The sequence below is a fragment of the Petromyzon marinus genome, assembly GCF_048934315.1.
Source record: "Petromyzon marinus isolate PM22_M1 ecotype Great Lakes invasive population chromosome 83 unlocalized genomic scaffold, UKy_Petmar_22M1.pri1.0 chr83_unloc.2, whole genome shotgun sequence".
In the NCBI taxonomy this organism is placed as follows: Eukaryota; Metazoa; Chordata; class Hyperoartia; order Petromyzontiformes; family Petromyzontidae; genus Petromyzon; species Petromyzon marinus.
Genome location: NW_027422635.1, coordinates 20,001 through 40,238, shown reverse-complemented (window position 1 = coordinate 40,238; position 20,238 = coordinate 20,001). Strand labels below are relative to the sequence as shown.

Genomic DNA, 20,238 nt, shown 5'->3' with positions numbered 1-20,238 from the left:
TTGTGGTTATTTGATGGTGATTAACGTTGCGGTTGACGTTGTGGTTGTTGTTGTGGTTAACGTTGTGATTGACGTTGTGGTTGACGTTGTGGTTGTTGGTGTGGTTGTTGTTGTGGTTAACGTTGTGGTTGACGTTGTGGTTGTTGTGGTTGTTGTTGTTGACGTTGTGGTTGTTGTTGTGGTTAACGTTGTGGTTGACGTTGTGGTTGTTGTTATGGTTGTTGTGGTTGATGTTGTGGTTGATGTTGTGATTGACGTTGTGGTTGACGTTGTGGTTGTTGTTATGGTTGTTGTGGTTGATGTTGTGATTGACGTTGTGGTTGACGTTGTGGTTGACGTTGTGGTTGTTGTTATGGTTGTTGTGGTTGACGTTGTGGTTGACGTTGTGGTTGTTGTTATGGTCTGGCGTTGTGGTTGTTGTTGTGTTTGACGTTGTGGTTGTTGTTGTGGTTGGCGTTGTGGTTGGCGTTGTGGTTGACGTTGTGGTTGTTGTTGTGGTTGTTCTGGTTGTTGTGGTTGGCGTTGTGGTTGTCGTTGTTGTGGTTGTTGTGGTTGGCGTTGTGGTTGACGTTGTGGTTGTTGTTGTGGTTGTTGTGGTTGTTGTGGTTGGCGTTGTGGTTGTTGTTGTGGTTGTCGTTGTGGTTGTTGTTGTGGTTGTCGTTGTGGTTGGCGTTGTGGTTAACGTTGTGGTTGACGTTGTGGTTGTTGTTGTGGTTGTCGTTGTGGTTGGCGTTGTGGTTAACGTTGTGGTTGACGTTGTGGTTGTTGTTGTGGTTGACGTTGTCGTTGGCGTTGTGGTTGTTGTGGTTGTTGTGGTTGTTGTTGTTGTTGTGGTTGTTGTCGTTGGCGTTGTTGTTGTGGTTGTTGTGGTTAACGTTGTGGTTAACGTCGTGGTTGTTGTTGTGCCACCACCACCACCACCAGCCCCCCCGTGCGTAGGCAGCGAGGCAGAAGGGACCGCCTCCTCCTCCCTCCACCGCCTCCCCCTCCACCGCCCCCACCGCCACCTCCGCCACCGGGGCCCCGGTTCCCTCCCCTGGTGGGCGGGGGGGGCCTCTCAGACGAGGGGGGGCCGGTGGGGGGGGGCGGAGGTGGAGGGGCGGGGGGGGGCAACTCGGGGGGAGAGGACCCCCACCACCACCACCACCACCACCACCCGCAACCCCACCACCATCCCCACCACCCACCCCACCACCACCACCCCCACCACCACCCCCACCACCACCCCCCCCACGGCTTCCACCACCCCATGGCTGCCCGGCTCCTCCACGGGGCCCCCCCCCACCACCACCACCACCAGCACCACCACGGGGGAGGTGGCGGAGGTGGAGTCGGGGGGGGCCAGCAGCAGCAGCAGCAGCAGCCCCCCGTTCTGATCGACATGCACGAGCAGGTGAGTGTCTGTGTCTGTAGCTGTGTCTGTCTGGCTGTGTGTCTGTGTGTGTCTGTGTGTGTAGCTGTGTCTGTGTGTGTGTGTAGCTGTGTCTGTGTGTGTCTGTGTGTAGCTGTGTCTGTCTGGCTGTGTGTGTAGCTGTGTCTGTGTGTGTAGCTGTGTCTGTGTGTGTGTGTAGCTGTGTCTGTGTGTGTGTGTGTCTGTGTGTGTGTGTAGCTGTGTCTGTGTGTGTGTGTAGCTGTGAGTGTCTGTGTGTGTAGCTGCGTCTGTGTGTACCTGTGTGTGTGTGTGTAGCTGTGTCTGTGTGTGTAGCTGTGTGTGTGTGTGTGTAGCTGTGTCTGTGTGTGTAGCTGTGTGTGTGTGTGTAGCTGTGTCTGTGTGTGTGTGTAGCTGTGTGTGTGTGTAGCTGTGTCTGTCTGTGTGTGTAGCTGTGAGTGTCTGTGTGTGTGTGAGTGTAGCTGTGTTTAAGTCGTAGTTTCGTAATTTTTTGAAGGTGGAGGGGTTACCAGCCCCTCGCACCCGACCAGAGCCCCCGTGAGGGGAGGAACCAATCAAAATTGGACCTCCCCCCACAGCACTGTCCACGACAGAGTTGCCCGTCCGGCACCGCGGGGAGGTAGGGGGTTATTTTGCCGGACAAGATCTGGGCAAGGTCCCATCGGTGAGCTCCTCCGGCGGGCAAGGCTGCGATGGCTGGGTCATGTAGCTCGCATGCCCAGCCACCGCATGCCGAAACAGCTTTTGTTCGGCCGGATCGAGGGGGCTAAGCGGGCGCGGCACGGGCTAGAGAAGAGATGGAGTGATGTGGTACAGGAGGACGTGGAGCTGAGTGGACTTGCCGATGACTGGTACCAGCGGTGTCAAGATCGGCCTCTGTGGAGGAGGCTCGTGAAGGATGCTACTGGGCAGTTGGAGGCAGTCGCCCTCCAACAACAACGGAGGGCGGAGGAGCGACGCTCACAACAACGAGCGGAGCGCCGGGTGACTAAAGCACTGCAGGTTGGCACAGTAGGGGGCACAGGTGGTGCATCAGCCAGTCATCTCAGTCAGTCGACCCGTGGCACCTGGGTCTGCCCTGTGACCTCCTGCCGGTGGGCATTCGACACTCCACGTGGCCTCAAGGTGCACATGTCCTGGCACAAGCGTCGTGGTGACGTCACCGCCACTTAGTGGCGAATGGCGGTTGTTGTTGTAGCTGTGTGTGTGTAGCTGTGTCTGTCTGTGCGGGGAGCGGTGGTGTAGTAGCGGTTAGCGCTACGCTGCGCTATGCACCTGGCGACCCGGGTTCCATCCCCGCTCACGGCCAACGCCGGTGACGATTATCTGAACCGGTCCAGGGCCTCCCCTAGGTCGACTCAGCCTCAAATGAGTGCCTGGTGCGGTGTGTCGTGAACATCGCCACTGGGGAGACAAAGGCGGTCGGGCGTGGTGCCGGCCACCCACCCCCTCGTGTGCTGTTCCGGCCTTCATAGGTGCTGCTCGCTAACAGCACTTGCCCCTACAGTCTGTTAAGGCTATATGGGGATCTTTGATCTTTGTCTGTGTGTGGCTGGGTCATGTAGGCCGCATGCCCAGCCACCGCATGCCTGAACAGCTTTTGTTCGGGCCGGATAGAGGGGGGCTAAATGGGCGCGGCATGGGCTGGAGAGGAGATGGAGCTGATGTGGTAGAGGAGGACGTGGAGCTGAGTGGGCTTGCCGATGACTGGTACCAGCGGTGTCAACGACCGCCTCTGTGGAGGGGGAGGCTCGTGAAGGACGCTACTGCTGCTGCTGCTACTGGGCCACATCTGGAGGCAGTCGCCCTCCAGCAACAGCAACGGAGCGCGGAGGAGCGACGCTCACAACAACGAGCGGAGCTCCGGGCGGCTAAAGCGCAGCGAGTTGGCACAGTAGGGGGGCACAGGTGGTGCATCGGCCAGTCGTCTCGGTTATCTCAGTCAGTCGACCCGTGGCACCTGCTGGGTCTGCCCCGTGACCTCCTGCCAGCGGGCGTTCGACGCTTCGCGTGGTCTTAACGTGCACCTGGCCTGGCACGGGCACCGTGGTGACGTCGCCACAACTTAGTGGCAAATGGTGTTTGTTGTTGTTGTTGTTGTGGGTGTGTGTGTGTCTGGGTGTCTGTGTGCCGGACGGGCAACTCTGTCGTGGACAGCGCTGTGGGGGGAGATCCAATTTTGATTGGCTCCTCCCCTCATGGCATATGTGTCCACCACAGGGGCTAAACGGGGGCTCTGGACGGGTGCGAGGGGCTGGTAACCCCTCCACCTTCAATTAATTACCACGAAACTACGAATTAAACTGAAATATGTAACAACTAAGCTTGTGCCGGAGGCCCCGGGGGGCCAGGCGTCTATGACGTCTCCTGGCCAAACCCCAATTGGCGGAGCCAGGAGATTGAATACCTACCCTCGGGGCTACTCCAGAAACAACGAAAAGCCACTACGGTTGGCCACGTGGAATGTTCGAACGCTCACTGCAGAGGAGAGGCTGCCACTCCTCTGTCGGGAGCTGGACCGGTACCGCCTGGATCTATGCGGCATTCAGGAGGTCCGGTGGACCGGCTCTGGCTCCTGCCACCATGAGGGGTGGACAGTCCTCTACTCGGGGCAGCAGACCGCCAAACAACAGGGTGTGGGTCTTCTTTTGAACAAAAGAATGAAGGGGGCGTGGGAGCGTGGCGGTGAGGTGTGGGAAGCTGTAAGCCCCAGGCTACTTTGGGCTCGCCTTCCCATTAACCGGAGGCGAGGAATGGTGGTCGTGGTTACTTATGCCCCCACCGAAGATGAACATCCGTGGAGGGATGCAGGCAAAGCCGATGAGTCAGATGCCTTCTATGACCTCCTGTCACAGGTGCTGGCTAAAGTGGCCCCTCGGGATAGAGTCATCATGTTGGGTGACTTCAATGCCCGAGTTGGTCATGATACTGGCACCTGGTCTGGAGTGATTGGAGGGCATGGGCCAGATCAGCTCAATAACAACGGTAGGAGGCTGCTAGATTTTTGTGCAGCCCATGGGCTTGTAATTACCAACACGCTGTTCCGGCATCGGCGCATCCACACAACATCATGGATGCATGCCGGGTCCAAGCAAGAACATCTGCTGGACTACATAGTGACGGACCAGCGAATGCGAGCCCATGTCCTTGACACCAGGACCTACCGTGGAGCTGATCTGCCCTCTGACCATCGACTAGTCATCTGTAAGATGCGCCGGCCATTCTTCCACTCCGGTGGTGGGTGTACACCCAGGACCCCATTCCAACCTAAAGTGGCCTGGTCTCAGTTATCTGATGAAAGTTGCAAGCGAGAATTTCATCATCGCTTGCGGCTGGGATTGGTATCGTCCCCGACTCCTCCTGATGTCGAGGGTAAATGGGCGAGGTTTAGGACTGTGACTCATGCAGCTGCAATGGCTGCTTTGGGTACGCGGTCCAGACCTCCCCAGACACCCTGGATGACAGAGGAGTTGTTCACGATGGTTGAGAAAAAACGACAGGCCCACTGTCATCGGCTACAGAATCCCACGTCAGAGAATGAGGAGGCTTACCGCAGCCTTCGCTCGGAGGTTCGGAGAGCCGTGAGGCGCTGCAAGGATGGGTGGTGGTCGCGGGTTGCTGAGGAGATGGAGTCTGCCTCAGTGGCCCGTGATCACAAATCTCTATTTAACTCCATCAAAAAAGTAACCTGCAGCGCCACACCTATTACCATCATTAGGGGAAAAAACGGTGATCCAATTTCCGACCCCCAGGAACAGGTTCGCAGATTTGCTGAGCATTTCTGTGAGGTCCTGGGGGAGGGAAAATCCCTCAGCCAGGAAAACATCGTGGCACAAAGTGAGGATGACCCTGCTGAGGCTGCGGTGACTCAAATATTGGATGAAGTCACCCCCTGTGAGTGGCTGGCTGAGGTGCCATCTGCTGAGGAAGTATTGAAGGCGATACGGAGTCTGAGACCAGGAAAGGCAGCGGGCAGAGATGATCTCCCAAGCGAAATGCTGAGGGAGGGTGGCGTTTGTGCACAGACTGCCCTATATGACATCATAACAACAGTCTGGACCACTGGACGGGTTCCGCAGGATTGGAAGGATGCCCTGGTGGTCCCCCTTTTTAAGAAGGGGGACCGCACAGACTGTAACAACTACAGGGGCATCTCACTCCTCAGTGTGCCGGGAAAGGTCCTGGCAAGGATTATTCAGCATCGCCTTGCCAGGCACGCTGAGGAGAGGCTTGCGGAGCCCCAATGTGGTTTCAGGAAAGGGCGGTCCTGCACAGATGCCATATTTTCTGTCCGTCTGCTACAGCAGAGGTGTAGGGAATTCCAACAAGACCTACATCTCTGCTTTATTGACCTGGTCAAGGCCTATGATACCATCAGTAGGCCTGGGCTCTGGGTCGTTCTTCGTGCTTTTGGAGTACCTGACCCTCTGCTCACGATCATTAAGGACCTTCATGATGGTGAGCGGGCCCGGGTAAAACTACGTGGCCGGGAGTCAGAGCCATTCCCTGTACACCTTGGGGTGCGACAGGGATGTCCTCTGGCTCCCACATTATTTAACATCTATTTTGACCACGTAGTTCGTGAAGCCTTCAATAGCTGTACCGGGGGAATCTCCATATGGTACAGATATAATGGGAGGCTAATCGATGCCCGGGTGCGGTCAAGGGATGGCTCCCTATTGCTCAACCACGTTATGTATGCTGATGACTTGGTAATAGCTGCTCAGTCAGAGGAGGAGTTGGAGACGCTGCTGCTGAGACTGGAGCGTGCCACTAAGAGGTGGGGCCTTACCATCAGCCCCACCAAAACTAAGCACCTGCCTGGGTATTTTGTACCATCGGACACTCCACCCCCACAACTCCCAATCGGTGATGGGGCAGTTGTGGAGAGAGTGGAGAGTTTCCCATACCTGGGCAGTGTGCTTATGACTGGCTCCAGTTTAACAGCAGAGGTCTCACTCCGAATCAGTCGAGCGGCAATATCTTTTCATCGGTTGCGTAACGCTGTGTGGAAGCTACCTGGTCTGTCGCTCCGCACTAAACTTCAGGTCTTCTCGGCCACGGTCATTCCCTCCCTTCTCTACGCTTGCGAAACGTGGACCCCCCTAATGGAACATCTTCGCCGGTTAGAAACATTTAGGCTGGCCTGCCTACGATCCATCCTGGGTTTAACCAGACTGGATTGTGTGAGGAGCTCACAAATCCTTGAAAGATCTGGGCAGGGTCCCATCGGTGAGCTCCTCCGGCAGGCAAGGCTGCGATGGCTGGGTCATGTAGCCCGCATGCCCAGCCACCGCATGCCGAAACAGCTTTTGTTTGGCCGGATTGAGGGGGCTAAGCGGGCGCGGCACGGGCTAGAGAAGAGATGGAGTGATGTGGTACAGGAGGACGTGGAGCTGAGTGGACTTGCCGATGACTGGTACCAGCGGTGTCAAGATCGGCCTCTGTGGAGGAGGCTCGTGAAGGATGCTACTGGGCAGTTGGAGGCAGTCGCCCTCCAACAACAACGGAGGGCGGAGGAGCGACGCTCACAACAGCGAGCGGAGCGCCGGGTGGCTAAAGCACAGCAGGTTGGCACAGTAGGGGGCACAGGTGGTGCATCAGCCAGTCATCTCAGTCAGTCGACCCGTGGCACCTGGGTCTGCCCCGTGACCTCCTGCCAGCGGGCGTTCGACACTTCACGTGGCCTCAGGGTGCACATAGCCTGGCACAAGCGTCGTGGTGACGTCACCGCCACTTAGTGGCGAATGGCGGTTGTTGTTGTTGTTGTTGTGTGTCCCTGGTCTGGCGTCTGGCAAAAACCAACCCCCCCTTCCTCCTCGCCCGTGCCTGTGGTGAGCAACGCCATTGTGAGGAACGGCCAAATCCCAAATCAGCCTTTGCCCCCTCAATGCGTTTGTTGTTGCCACCACAGCGGCTCTCGATGGGTGCGAGGGGGCTGATGACCCCCACCGCCTTCAATGCAAGTACCACTAAAACACGGGATAAATATCTCGCTAAGCTTGTGCCGGAGGCCCCGGGGGGGACGGGCGTCTGTGACGTTTCCTGACCAAACCCCCGTTTGGCGGAGCCAGGAGATTGAATATCTACCCTCGGGGCTCCTCCAGGAACGGCGAAAAGCCACTGCGGGTGGCCACGTGGAATGTCCGAATGCTCACCGCGGAGGAGAGGCTGCCACTCCTCTGTCGGGAGCTGGACCGGTACCGCCTGGATCTCTGTGGCATTCAGGAGGTTCCGGTGGACCGGTTCTGGCTCCTGCCACCATGAGGGGTGGACAGTCCTCTACTCGAGACTGCCAAACAACAGCGTGTGGCTCTTCTTCTGAACAAAATAATGAAGGGGGCGTGGGAGCGTGACGGTGAGGTGTGGGAAGCTGTAAGCCCCAGGCTACTTTGGGCTCGCCTTCCAATCAACAGGAGGCGAGGAATGGTGGTCGTGGTTACTTTTGCCCCCACTGAAGATGAACATTAGTAGGAGGAATGCAGGCAAGGCCGATGAGTCAGATGCCTTCTATGACCTGTCACAGGTGCTTGCTAAAGTGGCCCCTCTGGATAGAGTCATCTTGTTGTTGGGTGACTTTAATGCCCGAGTTGGTCATGATGCTGGCACCTGGTCTGGAGTGATTGGAGGGCATGGGCCAGATCAGCTCAATAACAACGGTAGGAGGTTGCTAGACTTCTGTGCAGCCCATGGGCTTGTCATTACCAACATGCTCTTCCAGCATCAGCGCATCCACACAACATCATGGATGCATGCCGGGTCCAAGCAAGAACATCTGCTGGACTACATAGTGATGGAACAGCGCATGCGGGTCCATGTCCTTGACACCAGGACCTACCGTGGAGCTGATCTGCCCACTGACTATCGGCTTGCCATCTGTAAGATGCGCCTGCCATTCTTCCACACCGGTGGTGTGTGTCCATCTAGGACACCATTCAAACCCACAGTGGCCTGGTCTCAGCTAGCTGATGAAAGTTGCAAGTGAGAATTCCGTCATCGCTTGCGGCTGGGGTTGGCATCGTCCCCCACTCCTCCTGATGCCGAGGGTAAATGGGTGAGGTTTAGGACTGTGACTCATGCAGCTCCAATGGCTGCATTGGGTACGTGGTCCAGACCTCCCCAGAGACCCTGGCTGACGGAGGTGTTCTGGCTGGCTGAAAAAACAGACAGGCCCACTCTCATCGTCTACAGCATCCCACGTCGGAGAAGGAGGAGGCTTACCGCAGCCTTCGCTTGGAGGTTCGGAGAGCCGTGAGGCGCCGCAAGGATGGGTGGTGGGCGTGGGTTGCTGAGGAGATGGAGTCTTCCTCAGTAGCCCACGATCGCAAATCACTCTTTAACTCCATCACAAAGGAAGCATCACACCTATCACCATTCTTAAGGTAATAAACAGTGATGCGATCTCTGACCCCCAGGAACAGGTTTGCAGATTTGCTGAGCATTTCTGTGAGGCCCTGGGGGAGGGGAAATCCCTCAGCCTGGAAAACATCGTGGCACAAAGTGAGGATGACCCTGCTGAGGCTGCGGTGCCTCAAATATTGGAGGAAGTCACCCCCTGTGAGTAGCTGGCTGAGGTGCCATCTGTTGAGGAAGTACTGAAGGCGATCCGGAGTCTGAGACCAGTAAAGGCACCGGGCAGAGATGATCTCCCAAGCGAAATGCTGAGGGAGGGTGGCGTTTGTGCACAGACTGCCCTACATGACATCATAACAACAGTCTGGACCACTGGACGGTTTCCGCAGGATTGGAAGGATGCCCTGGTGGTCCCCATCTTTAAGAAGGGGGACCGCACAGACTGTAACAACTACAGGGGCATCTCACTCCTCAGTGTGCCGGGAAAAGTCCTGGCAAGGATTATTCAACATCGCCTTGCCAGGCACGCTGAGGAGAGGCTTGCGGAGCCCCAATGCGGTTTCAGGAAAGGGCGGTCCTGCACAGATGCCATATTTTCTGTCCGTTTGCTACAGCAGAGGTGTAGGGAATTTCAGCAAGACCTACATCTCTGCTTTATTGACCTGGTCAAGGCCTATGATACCATCAGTAGGCCTGGCCTCTGGGTTGTTCTTTGTGCTTTCGGAGTCCCTGACCCTCTGCTCACGATCATTAAGGACCTTCATGATGGTGAGCAGGCCCGGGTAAAACTACGTGGCCGAGAGTCAGAGCCATTCCCTGTACACCTTGGGGTGCGACAGGGATGTCCTCTGGCTCCCACATTATTTAACATCTATTTTGACCACTTAGTTCGTGAAGCCTTCAATAGCCTTACCGGGGGAATTTCCATATGGTACAGATATAATGGGAGGCTGATCGATGCCCGGGTGCGGTCAAGGGATGGCTCCCTATTGCTCAACCATGTTACGTATGCCAACGACCTGGTAATTGCTGCTCATTCAGAGGAGGAGTTGGAGACGCTTCTGCTGAAACTGGAGCGTGCCACTAAGAGGTGGGGCCTTACCATCAGCCCCACTAAAACTAAGCATCTGCCTGGGTATTTTGTACCATCGGACACTCCACCCCCACAACTCCCAATCAGTGATGGGGCAATTGTGGAGAGAGTGGAGAGTTTACCATAGCTGGGCAGTGTGCTTATGACCGGCTCCAGTTTGGCAGCGGAGGTCTCACTCCGAATCAGTCGAGCGGCAATATCTTTTCATTGGTTGCGTAACGCTGTGTGGAAGCTACCTGGTCTGTCGCTCCGCACTAAGCTTCAGGTCTTCTCGGCCACGGTCATTCCCTCCCTTCTCTACGCTTGCGAAACGTGGACCCCCCTAATGGAACATCTTTGCCGGTTGGAAACATTTAGGCTGGCCTGCCTACGATCTATCCTGGGTTTAACCTGTAGGCTGGATTGTGTGAGGAGCTCAAATCCTTGAAAGATCTGGGCAAGGTCCCATCGGTGAGCTCCTCCGGCAGGCAAGGCTGCGATGGCTGGGTCATGTAGCCCGCATGCCCAGTCACCGCATGCCGAAACAGCTTTTGTTCGGGCCGGATCGAGGGGGCTAAACGGGCGCGGCACAGGCTAGAGAAGAGATGGAGTGATGTGGTACAGGAGGACGTGGAGCTGAGTGGACTTGCCGATTACCGGCACCAGCGGTGTCAAGATCGGCCTCTGTGGAGGAGGCTCGTGAAGGACGCTGCTACTGGACAGTTGGAGGCAGTCGCCCTCCAACAACAACGGAGGGCGGAGGAGCCACGCTCACAACAACGAGCGGAGCGCCGGGTGGCTAAAGCACAGCGGGTTGGCACAGTAGGGGGCACAGGTGGTGCATCAGCCACAGTCATCTCAAGTCAGTCGACCCGTGGCACCTGCTGGGTCTGTCCACGTGACCTCCTGCCAGCGGGCGTTCGACACTTCACGTGGTGGCCTCAAGGTGCACATAGCCTGGCACGAGCGTCGTGGTGACGTCACCGCCACCTAGTGGCGAATGGCGGTAGTTGTTGTTGTTGTTGTTGTGTCTGTCCAGGTGGCGGTGTCCTACCCTGTCACCACGGTGGCCCCCCACGCCGTCCAGCTGTGCGCTGGGCACCACATCCCCGGCTGTGCTGGGGCCCAGACGCTCCCCGCCTGCTCCGTGGTGTTCAGCACCCCGCACTACCCCCTGTGCAGCGTAGCCCCGTCGGTGAGTTGGGTGGCGGTGAGTGTGTGTGGGTGAGTGTGTGGTGTGTGTGAGTGTGTGTGGGTGAGTGTGGTGGGTGAGTGTGTGTGGTGTGGTGAGTGTGGGGTGAGTGTGGTGTGTGTGGTGAGTGTGGGGCGAGTGTGTGTGGTGAGTGTGGGGTGAGTGTGTGAGTGTTTGTGTGGTGAGTGTGTGTGGGTGTGTGTGGGTGTGTGTGGTTGTGTGTGGTGAGTGTGTGTGGTATGTGTGTGTGGTGAGTGTGGTGAGTGTGGTGTGTGTGGTGAGTGTGTGTGTCTGGTGTGTGTGTGGTGAGTGTGTCTGGTGAGTGTGGTGAGTGTTTGTGTGTGGTGTGTGTCTGGTGAGTGTGTGTGTCTGGTGAGTGTGGTGAGTGTTTGTGTGTGGTGTGTGTGGTGAGTGTGTGTGTGTGTGTGGTGTGTGTGGTGAGTGTGTGTGTGTGGTGTGTCTGGTGAGTGTGGTGAGTGTGGTGAGTGAGAGTGTCTGGTGAGTGTGTGTGTGTCTGGTGAGTGTGGTAAGTGTTTGTGTGTGGTGTGTGTGGTGAGTGTGTGTGTGTGGTGTGTCTTGTGAGTGTGGTGAGTGAGTGTGTCTGGTGAGTGTGGTGAGTTTGGTGAGTGAGAGTGTCTGGTGAGTGTGGCGAGTGTGTGAGTGTGTGTGTGTGTAAGCCCCATTCTACTTTGGGCTCGCCTTCCCATCAACCGGAGGCGAGGAGTGGTGGTCGTGGTTACTTATGCCCCCACCGAAGACGAACATCCGTGGAGGGATGCAGGCAAAGCCGATGAGTCAGATGCCTTCTATGACCTCCTGTCACAGGTGCTGGCTAAAGCGGCACCTCGGGATAGAGTCATCTTGTTGGGTGACTTCAATGCCCGAGTTGGTCATGATGCTGGCACCTGGCCTGGAGTGATTGGAAGGCATGGGCCAGATCAGCTCAATAACAACGGTAGGAGGCTGCTTGATTTTTGTGCAGCCCATGGGCTTATAATTACCAACATGGTGTTCCGGCATCGGCGCATCCACACAACATCATGGATGCATGCCGGGTCCAAGTAAAAATATCTGCTGTACTAGGGACGGACCAGCGGATGCGAGCCCATGTCCTTGACACCAGGACCTACCGTGGAGTTGATCTGCCCTCTGACCATCGACTAGTCATCTGTAAGATGCGCCTGCCATTCTTCCACTTCGGTGGTGGGTGTACACCCAGGACCCCATTCCAACATAAAGTGGCCTGGTCTCAGTTATCTGATGAAAGTTGCAAGTGAGAATTTCATCTTCGCTTGCGACTGGGGTTGACATGGTCCCCCATTCCTCCAGATGTCGAGGGTAAATGGGCGAGGTTTAGGACTGTGACTCAGGCAGCTGCAATGGCTGCTTTGGGTACGCGGTCCAGACCTCCCAAGAGACCCTGGCTGACAGAGGAAGTGTTCAAGCTGGCTGAGATAAAGCAACAGGCCCACTGTCATCGGCTACAGTATCCCACGTCGGAAAATGAGGAGGCTTACCGCAGCCTTCGCTCGGAGGTTCGGAGAGCCGTGAGGCGCTGCAAGGGTGGGTGGTGGTCGCGGGTTGCTGAGATGGAGTCTGCCTCAGTGGCCCGTGATCACAAATCTCTATTTAACTCCATCAAAAAAGTAACCTGCAGCGCCAGACCTATTACCATCATTAGGGGAAAAAACGGTGATCTAATCTCTGACCCCCAGGAACAGGTTTGCAGATTTGCTGAGCATTTCTGTGAAGTCCTGGGGGAGGGGAAATCCCTCAGCCAGGAAAACATCGTGGCACAAAGTGGGGATGACCCTGCTGAGGCTGCGGTGCCTCAAATATTGGAAGAAGTCACCCCCTGTGAGTGGCTGGCTGAGGTGCCATCTGTTGAGGAAGTACTGAAGGCGATCCAGAGTCTGAGACCAGGAAAGGCACCGGGCAGAGATGATCTCCCAAGCAAAATGCTGAGGGAGGGTGGCGTTTGTGCACAGACTGCCCTATATGACATCATAACAACAGTCTGGACCACTGGACGGGTTCCACAGGACTGGAAGGATTCCCTGGTGGTCCCCCTCTTTAAGAAGGGGGACCGCACAGACTGTAACAACTACAGGGGCATTTCACTCCTCAGTATGTCGGGAAAGGTCCTGGCAAGGATTATTTAACATCGCCTTGCCAGGCACGCTGAGGAGAGGCTTGCGGAGCCCCAATGTGGTTTCAGGAAAGGGCGGTCCTACACAGATGCCATATTTTCTGTCCGTTTGCTACAGCAGAGGTGTAGGGAATTCCAACAAGACCTACATCTCTGCTTCATTGACCTGGTCAAGGCCTATGATACCATCAGTAGGCCTGGCCTCTGGGTTGTTCTTTGTGCTTTCAGAGTCCCTGACCCTCTGCTCAGGATCATTAAGGACCTTTATGATGGTGAGCTGGCCCGGGTAAAACTACGTGGCCGGGAGTCGGAGCCATTCCCTGTACACCTTGGGGTGCGACAGGGATGTCCTCTGGCTCCCACATTATTTAACATCTATTTTGACCACGTAGTTCCTGAAGCCTTCTGTAGCTGTACCGGAGGATTTTCCATCCGGTACAGATACAATGGGAGGCTGATCGATGCCCGGGTGCGGTCAAGGGATGGCTCCCTATTGGTCAACCACGTTATGTATGCCGATGATTTGGTAATAGCTGCTTATTCAGAGGAGGAGTTGGAGACGCTGCTGCTGAGACTGGAGCGTGCCACTAAGAGATGGGGCCTTACCATCAGCCCCACCAAAACTAAGCACCTGCCTGGGTATTTTGTACTATCGGACACTCCACCCCCACAACTCCCAATTGGTGATGGGGCAGTTGTGGAGAGAGTAGAGAGTTTCCCATACCTGGGCAATGTGCTTATGACCGGCTCCAGTTTAACAGCAGAGGTCTCACTCCGAATCAGTCGAGCGGCAATATCTTTTCATCGGTTGCGTAACGCTGTGTGGAAGCTACCTGGTCTGTCGCTCCGCACTAAGCTTCAGGTCTTCTCGGCCACGGTCATTCCCTCCCTTCTCTGCCATGGTCATTCCCTCCCTTCTCTACGCTTGCGAAACGTGGACCCCCCTAATGGAACATCTTCGCCGGTTGGAAATATTTAGGCTGGCCTGCCTACGTTCCATCCTGGATTTAACCAGGCTGGATTGTGTGAGGAGCTCCCAAATCCTTGAAAGATCTGGGCAAGGTCCCATCGGTGGGCTCCTCCGGCGGGCAAGGCTGCGATGGCTGGGTCATGTAGCCCGCATGCCCAGCCACCGCATGCCGAAACAGCTTTTGTTCGGCCAGATCGAGGGGGCTAAACGGGCGTGGCACGGGCTAGAGAGAGATGGAGTGATGTGGTACAGGAGGACGTGGAGCTGAGTGGACTTGCCGATGACTGGTACCAGCGGTGTCAAGATCGGCCTCTCTGGAGGAGGCTCGTGAAGGACGCTACTGGGCAGTTGGAGGCAGTCGCCCTCCAACAACAACGGAGGGCGGAGGAGCGACGCTCAGAACAACGAGCGGAGCGCCGGGTGGCTAAAGCACAGCAGGTTGGCACAGTAGGGGGCACAGGTGGTGCATCAGCCAGTCATCTCAGTCAGTCGACCCGTGGCACCTGGGTCTGCCTCGTGACCTCCTGCCCGCGGGCGTTCGACACTTCACGTGGCCTCAGGGTGCACATAGCCTGGCACAAGCGTCGTGGTGACGTCACCGCCAATTAGTGGCGAATGGCGGTTGTTGTTGTTGTTGTTGTGTGTCTCACTGTGTGTGTGTGTCTCACTGTGTCTGTGTGTCTGTGTGTGTGTCTGTGTGTGTCTGTGTGTGTGTGTGTCTGTGTTTGTCTCACTGTGTGTGTCTCACTGTGTGTGTCTCACTGTCTGTGTATGTGTGTCTGTGTGTCTGTGTCTCACTCTGTCTGTGCCTTTCTCTTCCCACCCACCCCGCCAGCTGTTGCCCCCTTGCTCGGTGCATCACCTGCAGGTCTCCTATCCCCCCTTCCCCACCGTGCTGCCCAGCGAGACTTTCATGCTCCACCCTCCCGCCCACCTGCTCCACCCACCCCACCCACACCCCCACCCACCTCACCCTCCTCACCCGCACCACGCGCACGCCCACCCACACCCACACCCTCACCACCCACACGGACACCCTCCGCCCCCTCACATCAACCCCCCGGGACACTTCCTGCCTCTACAGCCTCCGCAGTCGCGATCGGTGAGTGGACACGTGGGTGGGTGATTGAGTGAGTGGGTGGGTGAGTGGGTGGGTGGGTGAGTGGGTGGGTGGGTGAGTGAGTGGGTGGGTGGGTGATTGAGTTAGTGGGTGGGTGAGTGAGTGAGTGGGTGAGTGAGTGGGTGGGTGAGTGAGTGAGTGGGTTGGTGAGTGAGTGGGTGAGTGGGTGAGTGGGTGGGTGAGTGAGTGGGTGGGTGGGTGAGTGAGTGAGTGGGTGGGTGGGTGGGTGAGTGAGTGAGTGGGTGAGTGAGTGAGTGGGTGGGTGAGTGAGTGGGTGGGTGAGTGAGTGAGTGGGTGGGTGGGTGAGTGGGTGGGTGAGTGAGTGGTGGGTGAGTGGGTGAGTGGGTGAGTGGGTGGGTGAGTGAGTGGTGGGTGAGTGGGTGAGTGGGTGGGTGAGTGAGTGAGTGGATGGGTGAGTGAGTGAGTGAGTGGGTGGGTGAGTGGGTGAGTGAGTGGGTGGGTGAGTGAGTGGGTGGGTGGGTGGGTGAGTGGGTGGGTGAGTGGGTGAGTGAGTGGGTGGGTGAGTGGCTGAGTGAGTTGGTGAGTGGCTGAGCGAGTGAGTGGCTGGGTCAGTGAGTGAGTGACTGGGTGAGTGAGTGGCTGCGTGAGTGAGTGGTGAGTGGCTGGGTGGGTGAGTGGGTGGCAGGGTCAGTGAGTGAGTGGCTGGGTGAGTGAGTGGCTGAGCGAGTGAGTGGCTGGGTCAGTGAGTGAGTGACTGGGTGAGTGAGTGGTGAGCGACTGGGTGAGTGAGTGGCTGCGTGAGTGAGTGGTGAGTGACTGGGTGGGTGAGTGGGTGGCAGGGTCAGTGAGTGAGTGGCTGGGTGAGTGAGTGGCTGTGTGAGTGAGTAGTGAGTGGCTGGGTGGGTGAGTGGGTGGCAGGGTCAGTGAGTGAGTGGTGAGTGGCTGAGTGAGTGAGTGGCTGGGTGAGCGAGTGAGTGGCTGGGTGAGTGAGTGGCTGGGTGAGCGAGTGGCTAAGTGAGTGAGTGGTGAGTGGCTGGGTGAGTGGGTGAGTGAGTGGCTCGGTGAGTGGCTGGGTGAGTGAGTGAATGAGTGGCTGGGTGAGTGGGTGAGTGAGTGGCTCGGTGAGTGGCTGGGTGAGTGAGTGACTGGGTGAGTGGGTGAGTGAGTGGCTAGGTGAGTGAGTGATTGGCTGGGTGAGTGAGTGGCTGGGTGAGTGAGTGACTGAGTGAGTGAGTTGTGAATGGCTGGGTGAGTGGCTGAGTGAGTGAGTGGTGAGTGGCTGGGTGAGTGCGTGAGTGAGTGGCGTGGTGAGTGAGTGGCTGGGTGAGTTAGTGGCTGGGTCAGTGAGTGAGTGACTGGGTGAGTGAGTGGCTGGGTGAGTGGCTGGGTGAGTGAGTGTGTGACTGGGTGTGTGGCTGAGTGAGTGGTGAGTGGCTGTGTGAGTGGGTGAGTGAGTGGCTGAGTGAGTGGTGAGTGGCTGAGTGAGTGGTGAGTGGCTGGGTGAGTGGGTGAGTGAGTGGCTGGGTGAGTGAGTGAGTGGCTGTGTGAGTGGCTGCGTGAGTGGTGAGTGAGTGACTGGGTAAGTGAGTGGTGAGTGGCTGAGTGAGTGAGTGGTAAGTGGCTGGGTGAGGTGAGTGGCTGAGTAAGTGAGTGGTGAGTGGCTGGGTGAGTGGGTGAGTTAGTGGCTGGGTGAGTGAGTGGCTGGGTGAGTGAGTGGCTGAGTGAGTGAGTGGTGAGTGAGTGGCTGGGTGAGTGAGTGGCTGGGTGAGTGGGTGAGTGAGTGGCTGGGTGGGTGAGTGGTGAGTGAGTGAGTGGCTGGGTGAGTGAGTGGCTGGGTGAGTGGGTGAGTGAGTGGGTGAGTGGTGAGTGGCTGAGTGAGTGAGTGGTGAGTGGCTGGGTAAGTGAGTGGCTGGGTGAGTGAGTGGCTTGATGAGTGAGTTAGTGAGTGGCTGAGTGAGTGAGTGGTGAGTGAGTGAGTGGCTGGGTGAGTGAGTGGTGAGTGGCCGGGTGAGTGGCTGAGTGAGTGGTGAGTGGCTGGGTGAGTGAGTGAGTGGTGAGTGGCTGGGTGAGTGAGTGAATGAGTGGTGAGTGAGTGGCTGGGTGAGTGAGTGGTGAGTGGCTGACTGGGTGAGTGATTGGCGAGTGAGTGGCTGGGTGAGTGAGTGAGTGGTGAGTGGCTGGGTGATTGAGTGAGTGAGTGGGGAGTGAGTGAGTGATTGGTGAGTGGCTGGGTGAGTGGGAGAGTGAGTGGCCTGGTGAGTGAGTGAGTGGCTGGGTGAGTGGTGAGTGAGTGGCTGAGTGATTGAGTGAGTGGTGAGTGAGTGAGTGGTTGGGTCAGTGAGTGAGTGACTGGGTGAGTGGCTGGGTGAGTGAGTGGTGAGTAATTGAGTGGCTGGGTGAGTGAGTGGGTGGCTGGGTGATTGAGTGGCTGGGTGAGTGAGTGGCTGGGTGAGTGAGTGGCTGGGTGAGTGAGTGAGTGGTGAGTGGCTGGGTGAGTGAGTGAGTGAGTGACTGGTGAGTGGCTGGGTGAGTGAGTGAGTGAGTGGTGAGTGGCTGTGTGAGTGGGTGAGTGAGTGGCCTGGTGAGTGAGTGAGTGGCTGGGTGAGTGAGTGAGTTGCTGAGTGAGTGAGTGGTGAGTGAGTGAGTGGCTGGGTGAGTGAGTGGCTGGGTGAGTGAGTGAGTGGTGAGTGGCTGGGTGAGTGAGTTAGTGAGTGGTGAGTGGCTGGTTGAGTGAGTGACTGGGTGAGTGAGTGAGTGGCTGGGTGAGTGAGTGAGTGGCTGGGTGTTTGAGTGAGTGGCTGAGTGAGTGAGTGGCTGGGTGAGTGAGTGAGTGGTGAGTGGCTGGGTGAGTGAGTGAGTGGCTGGGTGAGTGGCTGGGTGAGTGAGTGAGTGCTGAGTGGCTGGGTGAGTGAGTGGCTGGGTGAGTGGGTGAGTGGGTGAGTGAGTGAATGAGTGAGGGGTGAGTGGTGAGCGAGTGAGTGGCTGGGTGAGTGAGTGGGTGAGTGAGTGGCTGGGTGAGTGGGTGAGTGAGTGAGTGAGTGGCTGGGTGAGTGAGTGGTGAGTGAGTGAGTGGCTGAGTGAGTGGTGAGTGGCTGAGTGAGTGGCTGGGTGAGTGGGTGAGTGAGTGGCTGGGTGAGTGGGTGAGTGAGTGGCTGGGTGAGTGAGTGAGTGGCTGTGTGAGTGGCTGCGTGAGTGGTGAGTGAGTGACTGGGTAAGTGAGTGGTGAGTGGCTGAGTGAGTGAGTGGTAAGTGGCTGGGTGAGGTGAGTGGCTGAGTAAGTGAGTGGTGAGTGGCTGGGTGAGTGGGTGAGTTAGTGGCTGGGTGAGTGAGTGGCTGGGTGAGTGAGTGGCTGAGTGAGTGAGTGGTGAGTGAGTGGCTGGGTGAGTGAGTGGCTGGGTGAGTGGGTGAGTGAGTGGCTGGGTGGGTGGGTGAGTGGTGAGTGAGTGAGTGGCTGGGTGAGTGAGTGAGTGGCTGGGTGAGTGGGTGAGTGAGTGGCTTGCTGAGTGTGTGGCTGGGTGAGTGAGTGGCTGGGTGAGCGAGTGGCTGGGTGGGTGAGTGGTGAGTGGCTGAGTGAGTGAGTGGTGAGTGGCTGGGTAAGTGAGTGGCTGGGTGAGTGAGTGGCTTGATGAGTGAGTTAGTGAGTGGCTGAGTGAGTGAGTGGTGAGTGAGTGAGTGGCTGGGTGAGTGAGTGGTGAGTGGCCGGGTGAGTGGCTGAGTGAGTGGTGAGTGGCTGGGTGAGTGAGTGAGTGGTGAGTGGCTGGGTGAGTGAGTGAATGAGTGGTGAGTGAGTGGCTGGGTGAGTGAGTGGTGAGTGGCTGACTGGGTGAGTGATTGGCGAGTGAGTGGCTGGGTGAGTGAGTGAGTGGTGAGTGGCTGGGTGATTGAGTGAGTGAGTGGGGAGTGAGTGAGTGATTGGTGAGTGGCTGGGTGAGTGGGTGAGTGAGTGGCCTGGTGAGTGAGTGAGTGGCTGGGTGAGTGGTGAGTGAGTGGCTGAGTGATTGAGTGAGTGGTGAGTGAGTGAGTGGTTGGGTCAGTGAGTGAGTGACTGGGTGAGTGGCTGGGTGAGTGAGTGGTGAGTAATTGAGTGGCTGGGTGAGTGAGTGGGTGGCTGGGTGATTGAGTGGCTGGGTGAGTGAGTGGCTGGGTGAGTGAGTGGCTGGGTGAGTGAGTGAGTGGTGAGTGGCTGGGTGAGTGAGTGAGTGAGTGACTGGTGAGTGGCTGGGTGAGTGAGTGAGTGAGTGGTGAGTGGCTGTGTGAGTGGGTGAGTGAGTGGCCTGGTGAGTGAGTGAGTGGCTGGGTGAGTGAGTGAGTTGCTGAGTGAGTGAGTGGTGAGTGAGTGAGTGGCTGGGTGAGTGAGTGGCTGGGTGAGTGAGTGAGTGGTGAGTGGCTGGGTGAGTGAGTTAGTGAGTGGTGAGTGGCTGGTTGAGTGAGTGACTGGGTGAGTGAGTGAGTGGCTGGGTGAGTGAGTGAGTGGCTGGGTGTTTGAGTGAGTGGCTGAGTGAGTGAGTGGCTGGGTGAGTGAGTGAGTGGTGAGTGGCTGGGTGAGTGAGTGAGTGGCTGGGTGAGTGGCTGGGTGAGTGAGTGAGTGCTGAGTGGCTGGGTGAGTGAGTGGCTGGGTGAGTGGGTGAGTGGGTGAGTGAGTGAATGAGTGAGGGGTGAGTGGTGAGCGAGTGAGTGGCTGGGTGAGTGAGTGGGTGAGTGAGTGGCTGGGTGAGTGGGTGAGTGAGTGAGTGAGGGGTGAGTGAGTGAGTGGCTGGGTGAGTGAGTGGTGAGTGAGTGAGTGGCTGGGTGAGTGGGTGAGTGAGTGGCTGGTGAGTGGCTGGGTGAGTGAGTGAGTGAGTGGTGAGTGAGTGAGTTGCTGGGTGAGTGAGTAGCTCGGTGAGTGGGTGAGTGAGTGAGTGAGTGGCTGGGTGAGTGAGTGAGTGAGTGGTGAGTGAGTGGCTGGGTGAGTGAGTGGCTGGATGAGTGGGTGAGTGGGTGAGTGAGTGAGTGAGGGTGAGTGAGTAGTGAGCGAGTGAGTGGCTGGGTGAG

At 57.1% G+C, this 20,238-nt stretch overlaps 1 protein-coding gene across 1 annotated transcript in view; it reads left to right on the top strand.

The window, feature by feature from the left end:
• LOC142908389 (uncharacterized) overlaps positions 1–20,238 on the top strand; it is a gene marked incomplete at its 3' end in the record, with an annotated part of 63,023 nt that overhangs the window by 27,806 nt on the left and 14,979 nt on the right. Inside the window, exons 3-5 of the mRNA XM_076058985.1 lie at positions 925–1,393; positions 10,855–11,010; positions 14,962–15,228. Coding sequence (XP_075915100.1) covers positions 925–1,393; positions 10,855–11,010; positions 14,962–15,228 — 892 coding nt within the window. The remainder of the gene's footprint in view (positions 1–924; positions 1,394–10,854; positions 11,011–14,961; positions 15,229–20,238) is intronic.